At 49.1% G+C, this 19,811-nt stretch overlaps 1 protein-coding gene across 8 annotated transcripts in view; it reads right to left on the bottom strand.

The window, feature by feature from the left end:
- ASCC1 (activating signal cointegrator 1 complex subunit 1) overlaps positions 1 to 19,811 on the bottom strand; it is a 36,241-nt gene that overhangs the window by 9,632 nt on the left and 6,798 nt on the right. For 5 of the 8 annotated variants that reach the window (XM_064429828.1, XM_064429829.1, XM_064429827.1 and 2 more), the window contains 4 exons: positions 15,234 to 15,370; positions 12,988 to 13,107; positions 8,738 to 8,859; positions 6,577 to 6,656 (listed from right to left, as the gene is read on the bottom strand). In XM_064429828.1, the coding sequence (XP_064285898.1) occupies positions 6,577 to 6,656; positions 8,738 to 8,859; positions 12,988 to 13,107; positions 15,234 to 15,370 (459 nt within the window). Of the gene's footprint in view, positions 1 to 550; positions 6,657 to 8,737; positions 8,860 to 9,418; positions 9,643 to 10,346; positions 10,454 to 12,987; positions 13,108 to 15,233; positions 15,371 to 19,811 lie in introns of those variants that run through there. The other 3 variants (XR_010367045.1, XR_010367044.1, XM_064429826.1) reach the window with 3 other exon arrangements.

Raw genomic sequence — 19,811 nt, forward strand, 5'->3', positions numbered from 1 at the left:
CCATCAGGACCCCCTTTTCCCAGCTCCTCTAGAGCACTGCTCCCTTATCCTCCCCTTTACAAAGATTTTCCTGATCTCTTGCTGCAATTTAGGCCCAATTTATTTATCACTTTATCATCCACTACTGGCAAAAGCATTCCCAAGCTTCAAGAGCTTTCCCTACGTGCTGCCCTCCTTCCCTTTATTAGCCTTGAAACAACTCTTTCAGCCCCAGCTTGCAGACATTTTCTACTCCTCCAACCATCTTACTGTTGTCCCCTGGGCTCTTTGAACCCATCCATGGCACCCAAAACTGGATAAATCCTTCAGCTAAACATAGTCAGAGGTTCACTTGAAGGACATTTGCCTCATTTTTTAATTTCCACAGGGTTACTCAGACTGGAGCAGCCCCACATAAGCCAAACCCTGGCCTGCTGGGCTGGTATTGAGGAACTTCTCCATCCCACACCGGTGCCACCGCTCCCTCCTGGACCTGTCCTTGTTTGCAGCTGCCTGTTTCTTTCTGCCTGATTTCCCAACGTTGTTTGGAGCTCTGTTCCCTCCTGCTCACGTGTGCAATATCCCTGGTTTCACCTGCAGAGCTCGGAGTGTGTTTCATGCTGCCCTTAACACCCCGCTGACCTCCATGGGTGGGAGCAGTACGAGGCTCCCAGCTCTGAGTATGGAAGCAGCTGATCCTTCTGTGACTGCTGCCATGTGAAACCTCAGCTCTTCATAAAACTGGAGCAAAGCCACCCCAGCTGCCAGAGGGTGATGCAGCAGTGGGGAGGGTGACATTCAGCAATAGTCTAAATTAATCTGTCAGGCTGGATTTTTTTCAAACAGAACTGTTCAGGGCTGGGTGCAGGGCTTTGTTCAGCTGAGATCCCCTCCCTCCAGGATCCCCCCCTCCCCACAAGCCAAATCTAGTGGTGCTCCTGGCACTCCCATGCTGCAGAACCTTTGCTTTAGCTCACAGTTTTGGGTCTGTTCCCCCCATCACAAATCCATGAAAATTCATGTGCTCCAGGAAATCAAACCCCAGTTGCTATGGTGAAAGGCATTCTGCAAACTAAGAAACAAATACAAGTGGGACATTTGGAGGTTACCAGATTTTTGCACGTCTTTCAGACAAGAATAAAAACCCTTTCAGCAAATTAAAGGCTCTGATAAGATCCCAGACCTACACCTCAAACGTGAGGGATTTGCAGCACAACTTAGGGAAATTAATAATCAAACACTGCATTACTCCACAGAAGCCTCATCCCCATGGCTCCTATTACAGCAAATGCAGCAACAGTTTCCAAGAGCTGGGCTCTGCCTTTGCTGCAGAGATGGCAGGAGGCTTGAGAGGCATCCGGGAACACCAGGACAAGGAGCTCCCGTCAGTGTGACCTCTCACCACACCCACCCAACACCAAGAGGAGGAGTCTAGCTACAGAGCCAGTCAATTAATTCAGACAGACACAGAAAATTATCCAGCAGAAGGGTCATGGCACCTAGGGGATGAACTGTCTACTTTTGCTAATCAGTGGGATGGGGTTTTTTGCATTTAATGTGCTGGGTCTTTGCCTTCTATTAAGGCACTGCTGTAATTCAACCCCTGCCAGCTCCACTGAGAAAAATTGTCTTCTTAAGATCAAAGAGGTGACACTGCCCTGGCTGGCTGGTGGCACAGCAGGGATCTCAGGGAAGAGAGGAGGGGGGATGCTCACAGGGTGGGAGGCAGAGGCACCCACAGAACCTCCAAAAGGCTCAGCTGCTGGCCTGGGTGGGAGTGCAGAAGTGCAGGGGAAAGAGCATTCAGAGACTCTCAACAAACCCTCTTCCAGCTCTCACAGCTCCTGCTAAAATTAGTCAGAGGGGTGTAGAGCACCTGTAAGAGAAAAAAAAAGGTTTTTTCTTTTCTTGGTAAGGTCACCAAAGAGATCTCTGTCATGCAAAGGCAGCACAAAGCTTCTGCACTGTGTTCTCCTCAGTGCAGTGGCTCAGCCTTTCCCCAAAACCTCCAACACTGCCTCCAAGGCCTGAACACTCCAACAAAGATATCTTCCCTCCTTTGTCTGCTCTGATTTTTCAAATGCCACTTCAGATTCCTGTTTCATCAAATGCAAATAACATGAATATGGCTTTTTCTCCCCCTGAAGAATATAATTTGCAGGAAAGCATTTTCACAGCAACCCCAATTTAATCTCCTTTTTTTCCCCCCATGATTATACAAACTGATCTCCAGTCTCATCTGCTCAACTGTCACATCCTCCCATCCCACTGCTGCTCTAATTGCACACTGCTGAGCCCCCTCGATTGTTCTGGTACCTCTTGGTAATGGCAGGAATTCTCCCCTCTGCAAAGTGGCATCACAGCCTTTCATTTCTGCTTTTGATTCTTCTGTAAAAACGAGGTGAGGAAAGCACTGGCTTATTTCTGAGATGCTGATGTTGCACCACAATCTCTTACTCAGTCTCCCCTCACTCCAGTGGATTCTTTGTTTGGTATTTTTAACTCTAAACTTTCCAAGCAGCCACCTCCTGTTAGGTATTTGTTCCAGCTGTCAGTCCTACTTTGGAGCTACATCTTTACCACCTTGCTGAGGATAACAAGATGTTCTTACCCTCTCTGAACACCAGGCAGTCTTGACCCCCACCTAATGCCGGTTCTTTGGCTCTTTGATTCACCTCAGCTTAGAAATATATCAGGAAAAGACTCAGCCTCCTTAAAACCACAAACAAAAATTACACAAAAAGCCTGGGTTCCAACTGCTGCAGGACACGAGATACACTCCTCACCTGCAAGTGGAGCTGGCTCTGCACAGGGGCACACATTTGTTTAGAGCTTGGCTGGCTTGGGGTACTTTGAAGGATCAGGGGTTTATTCAGTTTTTCTTTCCCACTGCACCTCTCTCTGTGGCATTGCATCAAATGTTTTAAACTGAACTGCTGCATGCCACAGCCACCACACTGCTCTAACCCAGCAGGACAGACACGCTGACAGGGACACCACTGCCTCTCCTGAGTATCAGACAGTAAATGCACTCTCCCTCTGCTCCCAGTGAGAGCAGGTACAATGCCACAACTCAATACACTTATGCAGGCCTCAAAAGAGAAGGAGCCTCATCAAATGATGCCTTACCTGACCTAGAGGCCCTCCCTGGGCACTCTTGCAGCCCTGCTGCTGGACCAGGGATCCAGCAGCATGTGTCACCACCTTGGCTGATCCCATTCCCAGTCTTCCATCCCAGCTTAAAGTCTCCCCTAATGCCCTAAAGACATAAGATGTGCAGCTTTCTGCTGCTGTACCTCAGTAGCTGTTCCCTCAATATTTAATCTTGTAAGCTGTTAATGCACGGATCTGTGCTAAGCGGCAGAGTTCAGCTTTTTCTGCACTCAGAATTTGCTTCCTTCTTGTTTGAACGTGGCAAAGGCCATTCATTTACTTCTCAGACCTCAACTCAAGCCAAAATTCATTCCATTTTGACCCAGTGAGAGCCCAGGTGGTTTTCTTCCTTTCCCTTAAACGTCCAACAGAAATTTTTGGCCGGTCGGCCTTTCCGCATTTCTTTTCGTTTTTATTTATTCACTGCAGCCTTAGTCGGATTTTTTCCCCACTAAACAAAAACAAATAAAAGCCCGGAGGCAGCGCAGCCTGGTCTCCGGAGATGCCGGCAGCTGCCCCGGCCGCCTCCGTGCCAGCGCCGTGCCAGCTGCGGCGCGGGGCACGCGGCCACCGCGGCACACGGCAGGAGCTGCCAGCCCGCACCTCCCCTGGCCTGCCTGCTGGGCCTTCCAGCCAGGAACTGCTCCCTGTGCCCTCCCAGAGATGGGACATTGCTGCTGACCGGAGAAGGATTTCGGTGCGTGACTGGGATGTTCACAGGCAGCCTAGAGGGAATTCGTATGGCTCCGTGGCCATGGAGCATCCCGTCCCAGCTTTTTGGGACTAGACTGAGAAGTGCAAAGCCAAAGTTCTGTTGGATACAAATCTCACACGGCCCCTTGGGCTCTTAGCTCTACCTATTCCAGGAAGCCTTTTTCAGGGATATTCTTCAAGACAGAAGTAATTTAAACTCCCAAACGTAAGTCATCCTACAGGATCTATTTTCTGAGCAGTGTGGGAAGGTAGCGGCCTGCACAACCATTTATTAGCACAAATAGGAGTGTATGTTTAACTCTGTGGAACGGGTAGAACAAAGGATTATTAAATAAAATTCTGATTAGTTCAGCTGAAAGCAAAATACCAGCTGGAGCCTGGTGTAGCACAGGCATGTTATCAGCAAACATGGGCTGCCAGCGCATCTGCACACACACACCCCCCAGCTCTGACCATGGGGAGCCTCAGCCTGGAACAGCAGAGCCACAGCACTTCCATCGTGTTCTGTGCTCTGAGAGCTCCAGTCCTGCCCTGAGCCTTTGGCCCTACAGGGCTGCACAATGGGAATGAGAGTGATGAAACCTGAGTTTTCCCACTTACCCTCCTACCAGCAGCCATGCTTTGTTAGCGTTCCAAGTGGGAACACAACCACTCAGCACAGCTATCACAGAGTCCCACCGCCTGGAATCACATGTGGGGCACATGGCTCTCCCTCCCACCAGCCTGCCTAACTGCAGCCATATTCATTAACAGCCCGTCGTTCAGATCCTGGTGCAAAAGTTAATGAAGCCACTTTGCGAGAGGGCAGCCTCCCCAGCACAAGATAAATAATGGATATAAAAGCAGGCTGGGAGGGAACTGGTGCATCCCTGCAAGGTCATGCTGGAATGCATCAGTGGTTCACTGAGGCTGGGCTTCTCTGGTAAGAAGCCTGGAGCTATTTATGACTCATGTAATTAATTAATGCCAACGGGCGTTCTGCTGCAGGCACGTGGGAGACCAAAGGGAAATACGAAGCGGGCAGGTTAGGAAATGTAGTGGAGGTGGGAGAGAAGGATGACATTTCTTGTGGCAAGACATGCTTTGAAGTAATTACCAGCAGTCCAAACAGCCAGCAGCTCTTTTGGCTACGTCAGTACAAAATCAATTAGGAGCTTTAAAAATGCATCGGGCTCATATTTCCAAGAGCATCAAGAATTAGAAGTAGCCTCAGAAGGAGAGCAGTTGCATTTCCAAGCACCGTGCACCCTAAGACCCTCCCCCAGATCCTCAGACCCCACAAACGCTGTGACCAGCAGAGGGAGCATCGTTAATACCATCCCAATCACAAACGGTTTGGGATGAGAGCACGGAGGAAGACCCACAGCTTGATTTTATGTGTCTCTAAAGCCTGAGGACAAGTTCAACACAAGCAGGAGAAAGGAGTGAAGGTGAACATGGAGAAAGCAGACTCTTGCAGCCACTCAGGGCTCCTGACATACATCTCCCCCTCCCAGAGCCAGCTCTCCCAACACTGGGAGCTATCCAAAACTGCAGATCACATCAAGAAAGGGACCAGGGCTGTGGCTTCCCTGCTCCAGCTTGCAATACTGCAGTCTCACACTGCACACTCAACATGTGGTGACGCTGAGTCATGACACCACGCTCGCACAGACCGTTTGAGGACAATGAGAGCTTAACCTAATTTTGTCCCTTTGTTTGTCCTCTGCACACAGATCAATCAGTTCCACATCCTGCCTTCACATCCCCCTGCATCCAGTGCTTGATACATTATTAAGACTGTAAATACAAATAAAGCTCACTCTTCCCCTCCTCTGGGAGGGCTCTAAAGTCCTTCTGGCTTGTCCAGCTCCCACCCATCCCGCATCCTCTCTCGTGTATCTTCATTGCCAGAATATCTCCTTACCCTTCCCAAATGTATCCATGCATTGTCCTCGCTCCCTCTTATCAGAACTGCCTGCAACAAATCCTCTCACACAATGAGGATTGCAAATTTGCTTACAAGCTGGTGCTGTTTTCCATTTCTGCTCCTCCGTGCATCTCTTTTCTCTCTGGACACTTGCAGGGGTCAAGCAGCACAGCATCAGTCTGCCACAGCCATCTGGATGAGCAGCAGAGGCTGCCTGCAGTCCCAACCCTGGTTGGCAAAGCCTGGGAGTCTGCAGCATGCTCCCCTTTGAACCTTTCCCAACCTCCACAGTCTGGGGGATCGTGTTTTCTAACCTCTGATCACTGCCAAAGCCCTCAGATCCTGGTGGGACTCCCTATCACTACCCAGGATTTTTCTGGAGCAAATCAATAGCAGAGATTAAAACCAAAAAGAAAAGAGTAAGTGAAATGAGAGTGGGGTTTAGTTTCATAAATATATATGAGTAGAACAAGAGCAACGAAGTGCTTCTTTCTGGTGGGCTGAGAATCAACTCGAGCCTGAGTCTCCAGGGTAAAACAGGAGTGAAGTAAACGACAACACGAACACCCACTTAGCATTCGTGCTTCATATCCCTGCTCTGAGCCTCAGCAGCTTTAGGAATGCTCCTGTTAAATACTGTAATGCTCCCAATTACGAGTGATCCGGACTGTTTATTTTCTAAACAGATTCCCCACTCTCCCCCCAAGCCCCAGGAGATCCCATAAGCCTAAGACAAAAGCAGTCTAGAAGAGGTGTTTAGACCTCTTTTGGCTATACAATATCCATAGCTGGCTCCATTTCCCTGATTGTTTCATACTGACCTTGAGGATATTTTGGCCATTAAATGACTCCCGCTCCTTGAAAGATGATTTACCAGTCATTGTGTTGTTTCGTTCTTCAGCTGTAGAGAGAAAAGCCACCACCAGAATGAGCTTCAGATGGCAGAACTCTGTGTGCTGTACTTCACCCCCCACTCTGTCCCTCCCCAAAGTCAGCTGCCAGCTAATAAACCATCTTTGCCCAGTTCTCAGTGCAAAAATCCCCCACTTCCACTTGGATTTAAGGAGGAAAAGGGCTGGAACTGGTGCCTCTATCGGGATCACCTCTGTTACCTGGAGGAAAGGCCCTAAATCACAGCTACTGCCATGGTGATTCTGTAGGGCTGACTGCTCAGTGCAACACACCTGCTTCTCTCTGGCTCGTTTTCATCCCTCACCCTGCCATGTCAGGGTGCGAGACAGCACTTGCATGGCCTGGAACAGCACCAGATTCCAGGCTGAGCACGCCAGCACAACGGCAGGCGGGATGCGCAGGGCCCCGACACAAACCTCTGCTGTGTGCTGTGGGTGCTTCTGTGGGGTGGGCACGCAGCCACACACACACACACATATTCAGAATAGCAACCTAGGCCACAGCAGCTGCCAAAAGCCTGTGTCTGAGATCCATTTCCCCAGAGCACGGCTGGGTTTTTATATAATCCCCAAGTACAGGATCTGTTCCTTCCACAGGACCTCTGCCTCGCCCGGGGAATATATTCAGTATTTCTTTTTCATCTCCATCATTAACTATGAAGTCCCCCTCACATCCAGCTTGCTGTTCAAATCCTGTATGGAATACAAAGAGACTCCTATGGCTGCCTGCGGAATGCTGGCGGAACGCTCTCCCCATTGTGTCTGAATGCCTCTCATGCCTCATGGGGTTGTGCAGAATATAGACTCAGGATGCCAGACCTAGCTGCCCATGTGCCTCCCCTCACACAGAGCCACATCAGCAATCTGGGATCACATTTTCAGGGCTCAGTTTGAGAGCCCCATCTTTACAGGGTTTCTACGCCCTGGGTGCGCTTGTTTGACTTCAGCAGCTGTCAGAGCCAAAACCTGCCCAGAAGACAATGACACAAATCACCTGCTGTTATCACTGTCCCTGCAGAGATTCAGAGAGGCAACAACTACAGAATTCCTGACACAGCCTATTGCAGTGCACAGGGGCCACCGTGCCAGAGCACGCACATTTGCACATGGAGAACCTGGCTGGAACCCACTGCCCCTCCCCAAGGATGACGCTTTTAGGGCTGCTTTATAAAGTAATGTGATCAGAACCATGCTACAGACAGCCAGAGCAGACAATCTTTTGGCAGAGACAGCAGACGCCATACACTCAAGAATAGCTCACATTCAGCTTTGCATCACATTCATCTGTCTGCAGCTGATTTAAGGAGAAAGACAATGGAATCACTTTCCTAAAGAAATGGGCAGTCTCTAAGTTAAGCAAAGAGGATTACGTTTTCATCTTGTTTGAAGGTCAGCACAACACATGGAATTGTTATGCAATTTCAATTTAACACCAGGACACAGAGAACTCAAGATCTCACCTCCATGAGGAGGGGCTGAGGTCACTTGCTCTGTTCAGCCTGAAGGAGACTGAGGGGAGACCTCGTCAGGGTCTGCAGCTTCCTCACAGAGGGCAGTGCAGGAGCAGCTCTGATCTCTGTGACCAGGGACAGGACCCAGGGGCACTGCTGGAGCTGTGCCAGGGAGGTTGAATATTGGGAAAAGGCTCTTTGCCTACAGGGAACACTGAACAGGCTCCCCAGGAAATGGTCAGAGCTCCAAGGCTGCCAGAGCTCCTGGAGTGTTTGGACAATGCTCTCATCAGGCACAGGGTGGGATTGTCCTGGGCAGGGCCAGGAGCTGGGCTGGATGATCCTTGTGGGTGCCTTCCCACTCAGGACATTCTATGATTCTACTTGAAGGTATTTTTCCCTAGCCCAGATACTACAAGTGCTACAGGGTGCCAAGGTTTTGAATCTATGACTCTTGTTCATTGCTTTATTTTCTTCTGGGTTTTCTCTGCAGACATCTCACCCCCCTGCCCTGTAGACAAGAAAAACCACACTGAAAAAAACAAAAACCAAAAGCATCTGCTGGGCAAGAGGACTACTTTAAATGCATTTAGCAGCAAGGATGAAGGCTCTGTACGTACTTGGATCTTTCCTGAAGAGAGTGTTCATGACTGTGGCATGCAGCTTCACCCTGTCCCATTCTTTAAGCATCAGGCCAGAGGCCACAAAGCGCTCCACCAGCTGATCAGCAACCATCTGCAGCCTGGGAACCACAGAGAAAGAACAGGGCCACGTCAAACAAGGAGCCTCTGCAGCACCAGCTCTTGGCTTTTCAGCCAGAAGGGCAGCAAGTGTGAAATGAAGTCTCTGCATGCACACAGGAAAGAGAGCTAGTCCCTGATGGAAAGCGAGCAGAGGCATCAGCATTCAGCTCCAATACAAGAAGTTCTGACTGTTGCACAAAGCTTCCTCTGTGATCGCTTCTGCTGCAAATATTCCACGAGGAAGGGCAGATTTAGCACAGCAGAGAGCTCGCTCACAGTGACAGATGTTACTGGGAGCTGAAGGATGCATCTTTCTACTGCCAGGAAACACAACGTGACTCTCCTTGCAAATGCTAAAATCTGCACACCCGCGGGGGCTTGGGCACCTTGACTCCTGAGGATGTGCTCAGGGACTGCTGCAGCCTGGCTCCTCTCTGTCCCAGATAACCAGCCCAGCCACTGGGCTTGCTTTCTGGGAGAGCCCAGAGCGTGGTGACAGGGCCACAACCCCTGTCAGCACATCCTGGTGAACACTCCAGCTTTGGAGCTACTGAGCAAGCAGAATCCAAGGACTTATTCCCACCTTTGTGTCTGGCCTTGACTGCCAGGATCTGAGGGCAGACCCATCCTGGGACAGGCAGCAGGAGCAGGGATCAGAGCAATGTGCTCATGTCTAAGGAGCTGAAGGAACTTCCAGGCTGCTGCTGTGCCCAAAACATTTCTGCAGTGCCTGATTCTTACCAAAGGTAGAGAGGATATGCCAGAATGAGAGCTTGCCATCTCTGAAAATAAGGCCAGAGGGTATTAAGCCTGTGCAGAAGAATCTGAGCTTCTCCCAGCACGTCCCAGGGATTAGAGAGCTTTCTGCTCCGTGAGGTCCCCCCATGTTGGTGTCACAGCTGTGGCAGAGCGTGGCCTGTCCCCAGAGCCTGGGGCTGCCCTGCTCTGGATGCCAGCTCAGACCCCACTGCTGGCTTTGGGCTGCCCCTCACGGGCTGCCAGCCCCCATGTGACCATTTCAAGACTCTCAAACTACCAATTGTCACGGCTTTTTACTATTTTCTGGCTTTACTTCAGTGATTTTCAAAATTAGCAATGACAAAGATTAAATGAATATCATTACAGACAATACTAAAACAAATTAACAGAGAATAGCTCAAGTGAAAATGGTGCTTTATTGCGTTATAAAGTTAATCAAGGAAATAAAACAAATTAGAATGAATTATAATGGAAATTATTTGCCATGTGGGAGGCATCAGAGCATGATCCCTCTTTCAGTCTGAGCCATTATATGTGCAGAAGGGCTTGCCAACCCCTAATTCTGTCTGCAGTTATGCAAGCTAAGTCAGGATAAATCAAATCTCCTGCTTTACAGCTTAAGCTGATCAAGATCATCCAAAGATCAGGAAGGAACTCCACCCCTCAGCCATGCCAGGAACTACACAGAGCTAACAGGACATCTTGCATGAGACAGGAAGGCACACACCTCTCTCGAGCACAGGCTGCAGCAGTCTGATCCAGCACAGGAAGCCACGTGGCTGCTGCTCTCCTCTGGCATTGGCCTTGCAGCTCAGAAACTGCTTCCCCATTTCCCTAAGCAAGGCACAGCAGGTTTCAGCAGGTTCCAGGAGCTGTTCAGCAATGACCTGTGTCACAGGCCAGAAAACAAAGCAGGGTTTTCTGGAGACATCACCATTTGTCCTCTCTTTATAATCACTGCTAGTCCAACACAGTGTCTGCTGGAATGTCAAAGGAAGGAAAAGCTGCTCTCCATCAACACAAAAATACCTTTTTTTTTTCCCCTCTGCAAAGCTAAATGTTTTTCTGGATGCTTGCTAATAGCTAAGAAACTGTGTGAGAGGAGAAGTGCCAGATGAATGATATCAGGAGAAGGTGCTTCACCCATATGGTCATGGGGCACTGAACAGGGAATTGTCACTGGCCCCAAGGCTGCCAGAGCTCCAGGAGCATTTGGACAACACTCTCAGGGACAGAGTGGTGTTGTTGGGGTGTCCTGGCCAGAGCCAGGAGTTGGACTCGATGATCCTGATGGGCCCCTTCCAACTCAGCCTATTCTGTGAATTAATCTGCAGGTGAGGGCAGGACCAGGCTGGGCCAAGGATTAAAACTTCAAATGGCTTGGTCCTCTCTGAGCCTGCTGCTATGCAAAAAGCAAAACAGGTGCTGTGGAAGAGAAGCCTGGCAGTTTCCAGGTGCCATGCAAAGCACAAGGTCTGGTTTTGTTAAAAACCTCAGCTAACAGATCTCTGTGAAGGACAGTGGAGACATCAGTCCTTTCTTGGGGGGGGGTGGGGAGTGCTGTTTTCACTTTCAAGCCAGGTGGATTTGAAGACCTCACTTCTCTCCCCTGCCCAAAGCAGCTCTGCCAGCCCTGATGCACATCAGCACTTTCTCAGCATTATGCCTCAGTGTGTTCTCATCACACAGGGTACAGCTGGCATCTGAAACACAGCAGGGTGCAAGCACCAACAATTCCAGCTGTCCCCAGAGGCAGGCAGACATCACTGTCAATTTAGACCCTGCTTATGCTCTACAGGATTCCTCTCCCAGCTCCTCAGGCCGCAGATTTATTTTCAGATGCAACCAGACTGGCAAGCATTGCACCTCAGAGAGAGCCAGAGCTCTGTGACTCAGGAGAACAGGCCTCAGCTCCCAGAGCTGGTATTTTAGATGCTCTCTACAACAAAACCCACCAAAGGGCATTTGGGTCACGCAGTGTCTGTCTCCATCTCATCTTTCCAAGTGCTTCTGCTCTCTTTCTCCCTGAGCTCTGTCTCCTGGCTGATCTCTGCTTTGCCCTGGTTCCCCACCCACCCCATTTGTTTTTATCTCACCTCTTCCAGGGTAGGACAGACTTCAAAGTGGAAGAGCCAAGAAAAGGAAAATACTTCAATTCCTACTGCCTGCCAGCAGTTCTTGCATTTTTCATTTTCCCTCTCATTTCCCTATCCCACTTCCGATCTCTTACTTCAACACAGCCTCCAAAGTGTGGTTTTAAGCAGGGCCCCCACTCGCCATCTCCTCAGCCCTCAGGGAAAGGATATGCCAGAACATATCCCTTCTTCCCTGAGCCAGCCCCTGCTCACAGCCTCCCTCCTCCAGCTGCACTGCTCCATGCTCCTCTGCTAGCTCCTGCTGTCTCTAGCAATGGGAGCACACAACAAAAGGGCAGTGCTGTCAGCCAAAGAGAAGGCTGAGGCTCAGAGACACGAGGTAAAGCTGTTTTGGCTACTCCCCTTCCCTATTTCTGGCAACCAGCAGCACTGAGAACAACAGCTCTTATGTTAATCATAGAATCTACAGTGGTTTGGAAGAGGTGTTAAAGATCATCTGCTTCCAAGCCCTGCCATGGGCAGAGACACCTTCCTCTAGTCCAGGGTGCTCCAAGCCCCATCCGTGTTTCCTCAGTCTGCCAGAAAGCACCAAGAGAAAAGATGGTGCTGCCACTGGTGATGCAGTCCTTGTCAAAAACAAGAAGAAGGAAGGTTGTCCAGACACTGCCACAGCCTGGGCAGGGCTGTTTGTAGAGCTGAAGCCATCAACCACAGTGGTGAGCAGCACAAACATTTGAGCTGACACCAACCAGGCTTCAAGATCTTGCAGCAGCAGCTCCAAAAGACATTTCACACCCAGCACCCATTCCAGGCTGCTGCAGACACACAAACCCACTCTGTAATCAGGTCATGCTCTTCTGAGGACCTTCTGGATTAACTGGGTTTTAAGAATAATTAAGTACTGCAGAATAGAATACACCAGGCTGTCCAGATTAATCTGGACTGCAAGTTGGGAACTAGACAGCAGAGACCAAATCATCCTGCCTTCCAAGTCATCTCAGGAGTATCTGCTTGGCCATCTTATCCCTGTGCAAGCCGTGACTCCATTATTCACCCTGCCAGACTGCTGCAGAAACAAATGACATCCTTCAGCTGCAGCCCCAGTGAGTGACTGAAAGAGCAAACACATCACTGCCCAAACTGCTTCAGGAAGCAAGGATGACTTCATCTTGGTGACTGCTGGCCTGAGGACTGCCAGCAACACCCACCAGCTCCAGAGGGCTTCCCTGGCACTCTGGGGAGGAATGAAAGACAGGAGCAGGGGGAACTCACCTGTCTGAGCCATCCTTCATGTGGACTTTGGCATAAAGGACATCTGTCATGGCAGGGTCATCGTTCATGTACTCCACTCCTGCCACCTCCACAGTCAGGGGCTGGCCTCCAGTAATTTGGCTAAAACACAAGAAATCCCTAATGTTAAAAAGCAAAACATCACACCAGCTCTTGAAATGCAACACACAGTGCCCCTTGTGCACATATCAAATATTTGGGTTTACTATGGGAATGAGATTAGATACTCTTTTTGCCACAGTGAGACACAAATTTGATGTTAAGTGGGACTTAAATGTTATACAGAGCCTATGGGGCAGTGAACTCCACTGAGGAGTCCTTCTCTGTCCCCTATTTTTCAGCTTGTTTGCACTGCAAAAACCCAAACCCAAGAAGTCTCCCTAATTGCTAAAACTCAAAAGCCTATGGCTGCCATTGCCTTATCACCCCAAGTGGTAAAAGAATTTAAATTCATACACTTGGTGCTTCAGACACACATTAAGTCAATTTGTCAGTGCTCAACATGGAGATCTCCATCCACATGTCAGAAATTTCACCAGAAGTAAACGGTTCAAGTTCTCATTCCAGAGAGGCTCCTGCCTCCCTGTGAAAAGACCAACCATAAAGTCTCTGATTTTTGCTGGGAAAGGTACTTGATATAGAACACAGCTCTGAGTGCAACATCCAACCAGTAAATAGAGCTGGTTTAAAATCTTTTTTTAAAAAAGCTCCAGCTCTTCATGCACGATATAATATGCACTCCCACACCTGCAAACGCCCTGTGAGTGTATCTGCCTCCCAACACACTGCCTCCTTGCCTTTCCCAGCACAGCATCCTGGGGAGGATGGTGCCACAGCCAGTGTTCCCTGTGAGTAAGTGATGCCTTGTTTAACAGGGCTCATGGAAAGAACAGGGAGTGTCTGGGCAGGCAGATGTAACAAACACCAGTTAACAAGGTGAGTGTGACTTTGCTCTGACCTTGCTCACTTCTGTTCAGCTTTTGAGGTGCTCAGCAAAGATTCTCAAGTGAAATAAGCAGTGTGATTTCCCTTCCCAGTATAGTTACTGGGAGAGAAACAGCACCAATGTACTATTATGGACACCAAACTAACAGCACTAAAGGTCACATATTCTAAAAAGGGTCAAAACAGTCACAGCTACCTTCACAGGGCACTGGCTGCACTTTAGAAAAGGAAATGAAAGCTAATGAAGCTTTATGTAGGTGGAAGGGAGCCTAATTAATTTCCCAAGTATATTTACTTGGGTGTGGAAGGGGAAATAAACTAAAGGTTACCTTCAAGTGTTGATTTCCCCTTCACTAAAGGAAATAGGGAGCAATGATTTTCTCGGCATCAGTTCAATCCATTTATGTGGAGGCTGGCACTTTCCAAATATTGCATTCAGAGCCTCCCCCTGGAAACACACTTGCATTTCTGTTCAACAGCTGAACTGAAGCCATCCTTTTAAAGGCAGAGGTATGAATTCTGGCCATGCATTAATTCCCACAGTTATTAGCTGGCACGGCGTGCCCAATTCTTCATGCACCGAGGCAGCAAATAAATGAATGCGAAGGATCCGTGCTCAGTGTGCAAAGGCTTTGCAGAAATAAATAAATAAACCACCCCCTCAGGCCATCTTCAATTACTAAGCTGACCAGAGATAAGCTAATTACGGTGTCATTGGAGCACATTTGCAGGCAAAGCCCCAACATCTGCAGCTTGGTGTTAGCAGGCAGCGAGGCAGCCGCGCTCGCAGGGCAGCACGGACACTTTCAGGCTGATTACTCACAAGGCTCCTGATGGCTTCCCTGCACACAGCTCCCCTCGTCCAGGAATGTGTGTCAAGGACACCTCAGCATCTGCTCTGAGGCAGGAGGGAAGGGCCAGAGCCCGCTGCAGGCAGCGTGCAAAGGTAAGGGAGCTCAGCCCTGCCTCTGCAGCAGGCAGGGGACAGCGGCAAAAACTGCTCAGGCACAGAGAATGGGGATGCACGTGAGGAAGGGAAGTGAGCAGAGCAGGTTTTCAGGGAATGCCCAGGGTCTGAGCTGAGCTAGAGATGCTGTAAGGCTCTCTGTGGCTGCTCAAGGATTTCTACTGCCCCATTTGAAACATTTCAGCCTTTTTCTAAATTTCTAGAGTTGAGAGAAGACTGCTGAGCTGCTCTTCTCTTTGCTGTTCCTTGTCAAGACAGAGAGCTGCTTTCCCCTCTCTCACAGCCTTGGTGATGACATCCCTTTCCCACCACTTACTCCACAAAGTCCTCTTTGCACCGCTGCAGGAGGTCACAGGCTTTCTGGATCTCTTGTTCATTCAGGAGCACCAGGGTCCCAATGGTCAGGTGAAGCTTTGCAGGGTTCTGGAACAGGCTGCTGCTGACGCCCTGATCCTACAAAACAGTCCATCACACAGAGGTGTCTTACCTCATCCACACACACCCTGCTCCACCACAGAGATAAATACTACAGAAAGCAGGTACCAAGTCACTGGCTTCAATCCTTTTATCTCTGGTCGGGTTGGTAATGACTCGAAGTTGAAAATTTCTCAGGCTTTGTGAAGAAGCAAACTCAGCCTGGCAGATGAGCTGCAGTCCCACCACAGCTCCCTGCCTGTTCTTCCATCAGAGCTGCTGAACAGCAGGCTGTAACTTGGTACCCAGAGCCTGCAACACTCACTTGTAAGGGGTTTTTTGGGAGGAGACTTCCACAGCTGTCAACGCAGCATCTGCTACCAGCAATGAACTCAACACAAGCCAGCTCAGATTTAAAACTTCAGTCCATTTCTTGTGCAATAAAGCTGAGACCAGCTGTAGTGACAAGCTCTAAATGGTCTCTAAATCCTGTCTAAACATAGGTTGCACCTCACAACAGAAGCACAGCTAATACCAGCTCTGATAATTATATTTTTCTCTTCCCATATGCCCTATAGTTTGCTGAGGTGAATTAAGTTTGAATTCCCTTTATGAGAAGAGCTGCGTGTTGTTGCTGGGGAGGAGCTGCTCCTAGGTGGAGCAGTGGTTACATCCAGCTTTAAGAAACGTGCTATTCTGTTCTAGGATACTTATAAAAATACCTCAAGGATGGTTAACACACCCATATTAAAACAATTATTTCCACTTAGTGGCTGCTTCCCATCAGCGCATTAAATAACCTCCAATTTTAACTCCAGAAGAAGCCAACCTGCCAGGCCATGGAAGCCTTTCTGCATCTGAAAATAGTGCACCAGCTGAGAACAATAGCTTTGAAGTTTCTACTGTGCTCCAGAGTTTGAAATAAAACCTTTCAGAGGTTTAAATGCTGCAGTATCTCAGCCTGTCAAGAGTTTCATGCCCCACATCTCGCTCAGCATTTTTCATGCCTAATGACCACATGCAGACCTTTCTTTACAGCACAGCTTATGTGCTGGACTAGGGACAAGGCAGCCTGCAAAACAGAGGCCAGGGGCTTGCTCCAGCAGCCACAGCCTGGCAAACCAGGGATGGCCCCATCTCACTTCTTCCTACCTTAGCCTCCCTGCAGTAAAAGCTTTGTGGCTTCCTTTAATTCGTGCTGCTGTTCACATGCATGACAGGACATGATTTCTCTCTGTCAGCCTTCCTTCTCCACTGATATCTGCAGTCAGAGAATATTTGGCCCTTCACAAAACAACAGCTTGGGTAACAGAAACTGGGAGAAGGTTTGATTTAACCTTGCCACAGACAACCAGCCGAGGTCACAGGGTGCACACATGAGGAACAGTAACACAGCCCTTTGCAGGTCAGAAAGCCAAAGCCCTGCCCTCATTTTCTGCCCCAGCACAATTTGTGCTGTGAACATGACCCTGCCCCAAAAGCAGCATTTTCCCCTGAGGTTTTCAACACCTGAGTGTGGGCTGAGTTGACAAACGATGACACGTCACCTCCATGAGCCCTGCTACTGCTGCTGGGGAGTTCAGCAGGGAAGAGCAGGGCACAGCAAGCAGGCCAAGACCTAGATAATCCTCCTGGTTTACTCCCTAGTACTTCAGGCAGCTCCTCAAAACCCTGCTTACACTCCCTACTCTTTCACAGGCCGGCAGATCCCACTTCTCCCACACATGAAATAGATGCTGCGTCAGAGCTGGCTCTCCCTGGAACAGCCAATGTTCCTGGGGGTGTCTCAGCAGCCCTTCCTGGCTGGATGCTGCTCACCAGGATGCAAAAAGGCTGGAACTCAATTACTCTAATCCTAGATCATGATGTGTGATCAGCAATCACTGAGTCACCTCACGGGAACCTGCCCTATTGTGTCTACAAAAATGTACTGCTCAGACCTGGGCTCTTTAAGATGTACTGAGAGGCAGGAAGAATAATCCCTTTATGCACTATCCATATGTGATGACTGTCCTTTTTAGCTTATGCCTCTCCCTAACACTGCCCTGTCATGGTCAAAAAACCCCAACTCGTTTCCACTCGGTCATTTTTTCTCCCTCCTGCTACCAAAGACTTCTACCTCTGCTCTCCTTCTTTAGGAGGGACACAGAAAGGGTTTTATCTGGGGTCTCCAATTCCTTGCAAAGCCCAAGCACGTTGTCCCTCCAAAGGTAAGACCCTGTCGTAGGGAAACCATAAACCACAACACACTTCAGCAGCCCTTCTACATGACAAGGCCAGGGATCAAGCTCCTCAGCTCTTCTGCCCTGGCTGTGTCCTCTCCACTGTTTTAAGAGCTCCCAGTGTTTGCAGACAGATTTATGGCTTTCAGGTTTTTTCTCCCTTAAGAGCAGGATGCTGCATGCCAGCTATGTGCCCTGTGCCACCCTGCTGCACAAACAAAGGAGCGAGCCAGGAAAACAGTATTTGTACAGGATTGACTGAAGAGCTAAAAACCCCTCCCACTTTCTGTCCCTTCCACTCTGAGATAAAATACCTCATTAGCAAGGTTTGATATTTACAGGTTGCCATGTATGACAGCAATCATGTTTCTTTTCCCTGCTACATCTGCAGCCTGTTCAGTCTGCAAACGCTGCACAGCTCTCAAAGACCCAACTGTGATTTTTCACAGCAATGTTTCTGAAAGTCTCTTCCCTTTTCCACCTGCATGCTCAGCTCTCCTCACGGACATCTACATGACTGTGAGGGAGAGGAGACTTCCAAGGTCATCCAGACCTCCCACTGCACCACATCAGGGATGAGCCTGTCCAGGTGAGCCATCTCTCTGTATTTACATTAAATCAACCTACAAGAACCTCCCCTCAGCCCTGCTCCATTTGCCTGCCAGCCCTGACCTGTACAGCATGAACAACACCTGAAGTGTTCTGTATTTCAGCAAAAGGTTTATCTTCTAAAAGCCTTTAAAGACACACACACACACAAAAAAAAAACTTAGAAAGCATATACCTACCAACAAAATGCTATCAAATATAAATGAATGGTTGTCATGGTAACTGCTTCAGAGAGAAACAGAGTCCCTCGCAAATGCTCAATGGCCAGAAGAGATCTCACACACACAACATACACACACCTGCTCCTTTCCCTTCCTTACCATTATCATCCCTCATTCAAAGGCTGAAGTTCACCTAATTCTGCGATGTTTTGCACCAGGCAGAGAAACACCCTGCTTCTGTCACTGAAACCCATTCAGATTTCCTCAAGTATTCTGAGAAATCCCATTGCTTTGGACAGATCTATAAGCTCTTTTATTGCTCTGCGAGGCACAGTTTTGAATTACTGTTTTTCATTACTGATGTGCTTTCTAGCAGACCCTGCTGTGAGATAAAGTGGTATTAGAGTGGCATTACTGGCTGGAGGAGTGATTGAGAGACACACGGGGCTGCACTGTACTCCTCCAACTAACAGGAAGCAATAAATATAGCTAGAAACCCTTTTGCTAATACCACGAGAAGGAAGGGCAGAAAAATAAAGCACTATATAGTCCTAGGCTAAGCATATGCAACACCCTGAATACCTGTTACTGACCGAGTTCTAGATTTCAAACTGAAAATTGAAACTCTAGAGCTGATGTAAGCAGTGCCAGGAACATCTCAGGCCCTTATGGGACTTGGAGCTGTCCAGACACAGAACAAAAACTGCAGAACAGACAGGAGGACAGGCAGGAGGAGGGCAGTACTTGGTCTCAGCACTTCTCTGACCAAGGCTGGATTGCTGCAGTTTTCTGAGACAAGGAGCATGTGAAGCTTTGCAGGCAGCTCCTTCCAAATGTGACTGACAACACTTGAGGAATGCACAAAGTCTGTGAACATGTTTTTAAGAGGATGGCAGACAACTCCCCTCCCCCCAGAGACAAAAACTGACATTTAAGAGTGAGCAACAGAGAAACAATGTGACAGACAAGATCAAGAGGGGTTTGGAGAGCAAGGGGAGGCTGGGCCAGTGGAGGGCTGCAGAGATGCAACCCACCAAGGAGGCAGAAAAAATGAGTGCTGTGCAGGGAGAAGGGCTGGTCCTGGGTGAGTCTGTTGTGCTGCAGGATTAAAAACACTGGAGGAGAGCACAAACAACAGCGTTGCCTGCAAAGGTGGATAAACCACACATCTTAGAAATGTGACACTGAAAGGACTTAGAAAGGTCCTCATCCAACAGCAGGGCAGCCTGGAAGCCAGAGGCCAGCAGGGGGCATGGGATAGACTGAGGTTACTGCAGCAGGCAAGGCCACAGCAAGGCACCACAGAGATCCACAGCACCTGCTGGCAGACAGCTGGAGGAGGAGAAGGATCAAACACATAGAGTCCAGGATGCCAAGTCTTCAGGCAGAGCAGTGCCAGAGCTCTGGGAAGGCCAGGTGACAGGACTGTGGCAGCCATAAGCCCAGGCAGAAGGGGATAAAGGGCAAGGGAAAGCCCATGCTGACAGC

This window comes from Passer domesticus, chromosome 8, assembly GCF_036417665.1.
Source record: "Passer domesticus isolate bPasDom1 chromosome 8, bPasDom1.hap1, whole genome shotgun sequence".
NCBI lineage: Eukaryota > Metazoa > Chordata > Aves > Passeriformes > Passeridae > Passer > Passer domesticus.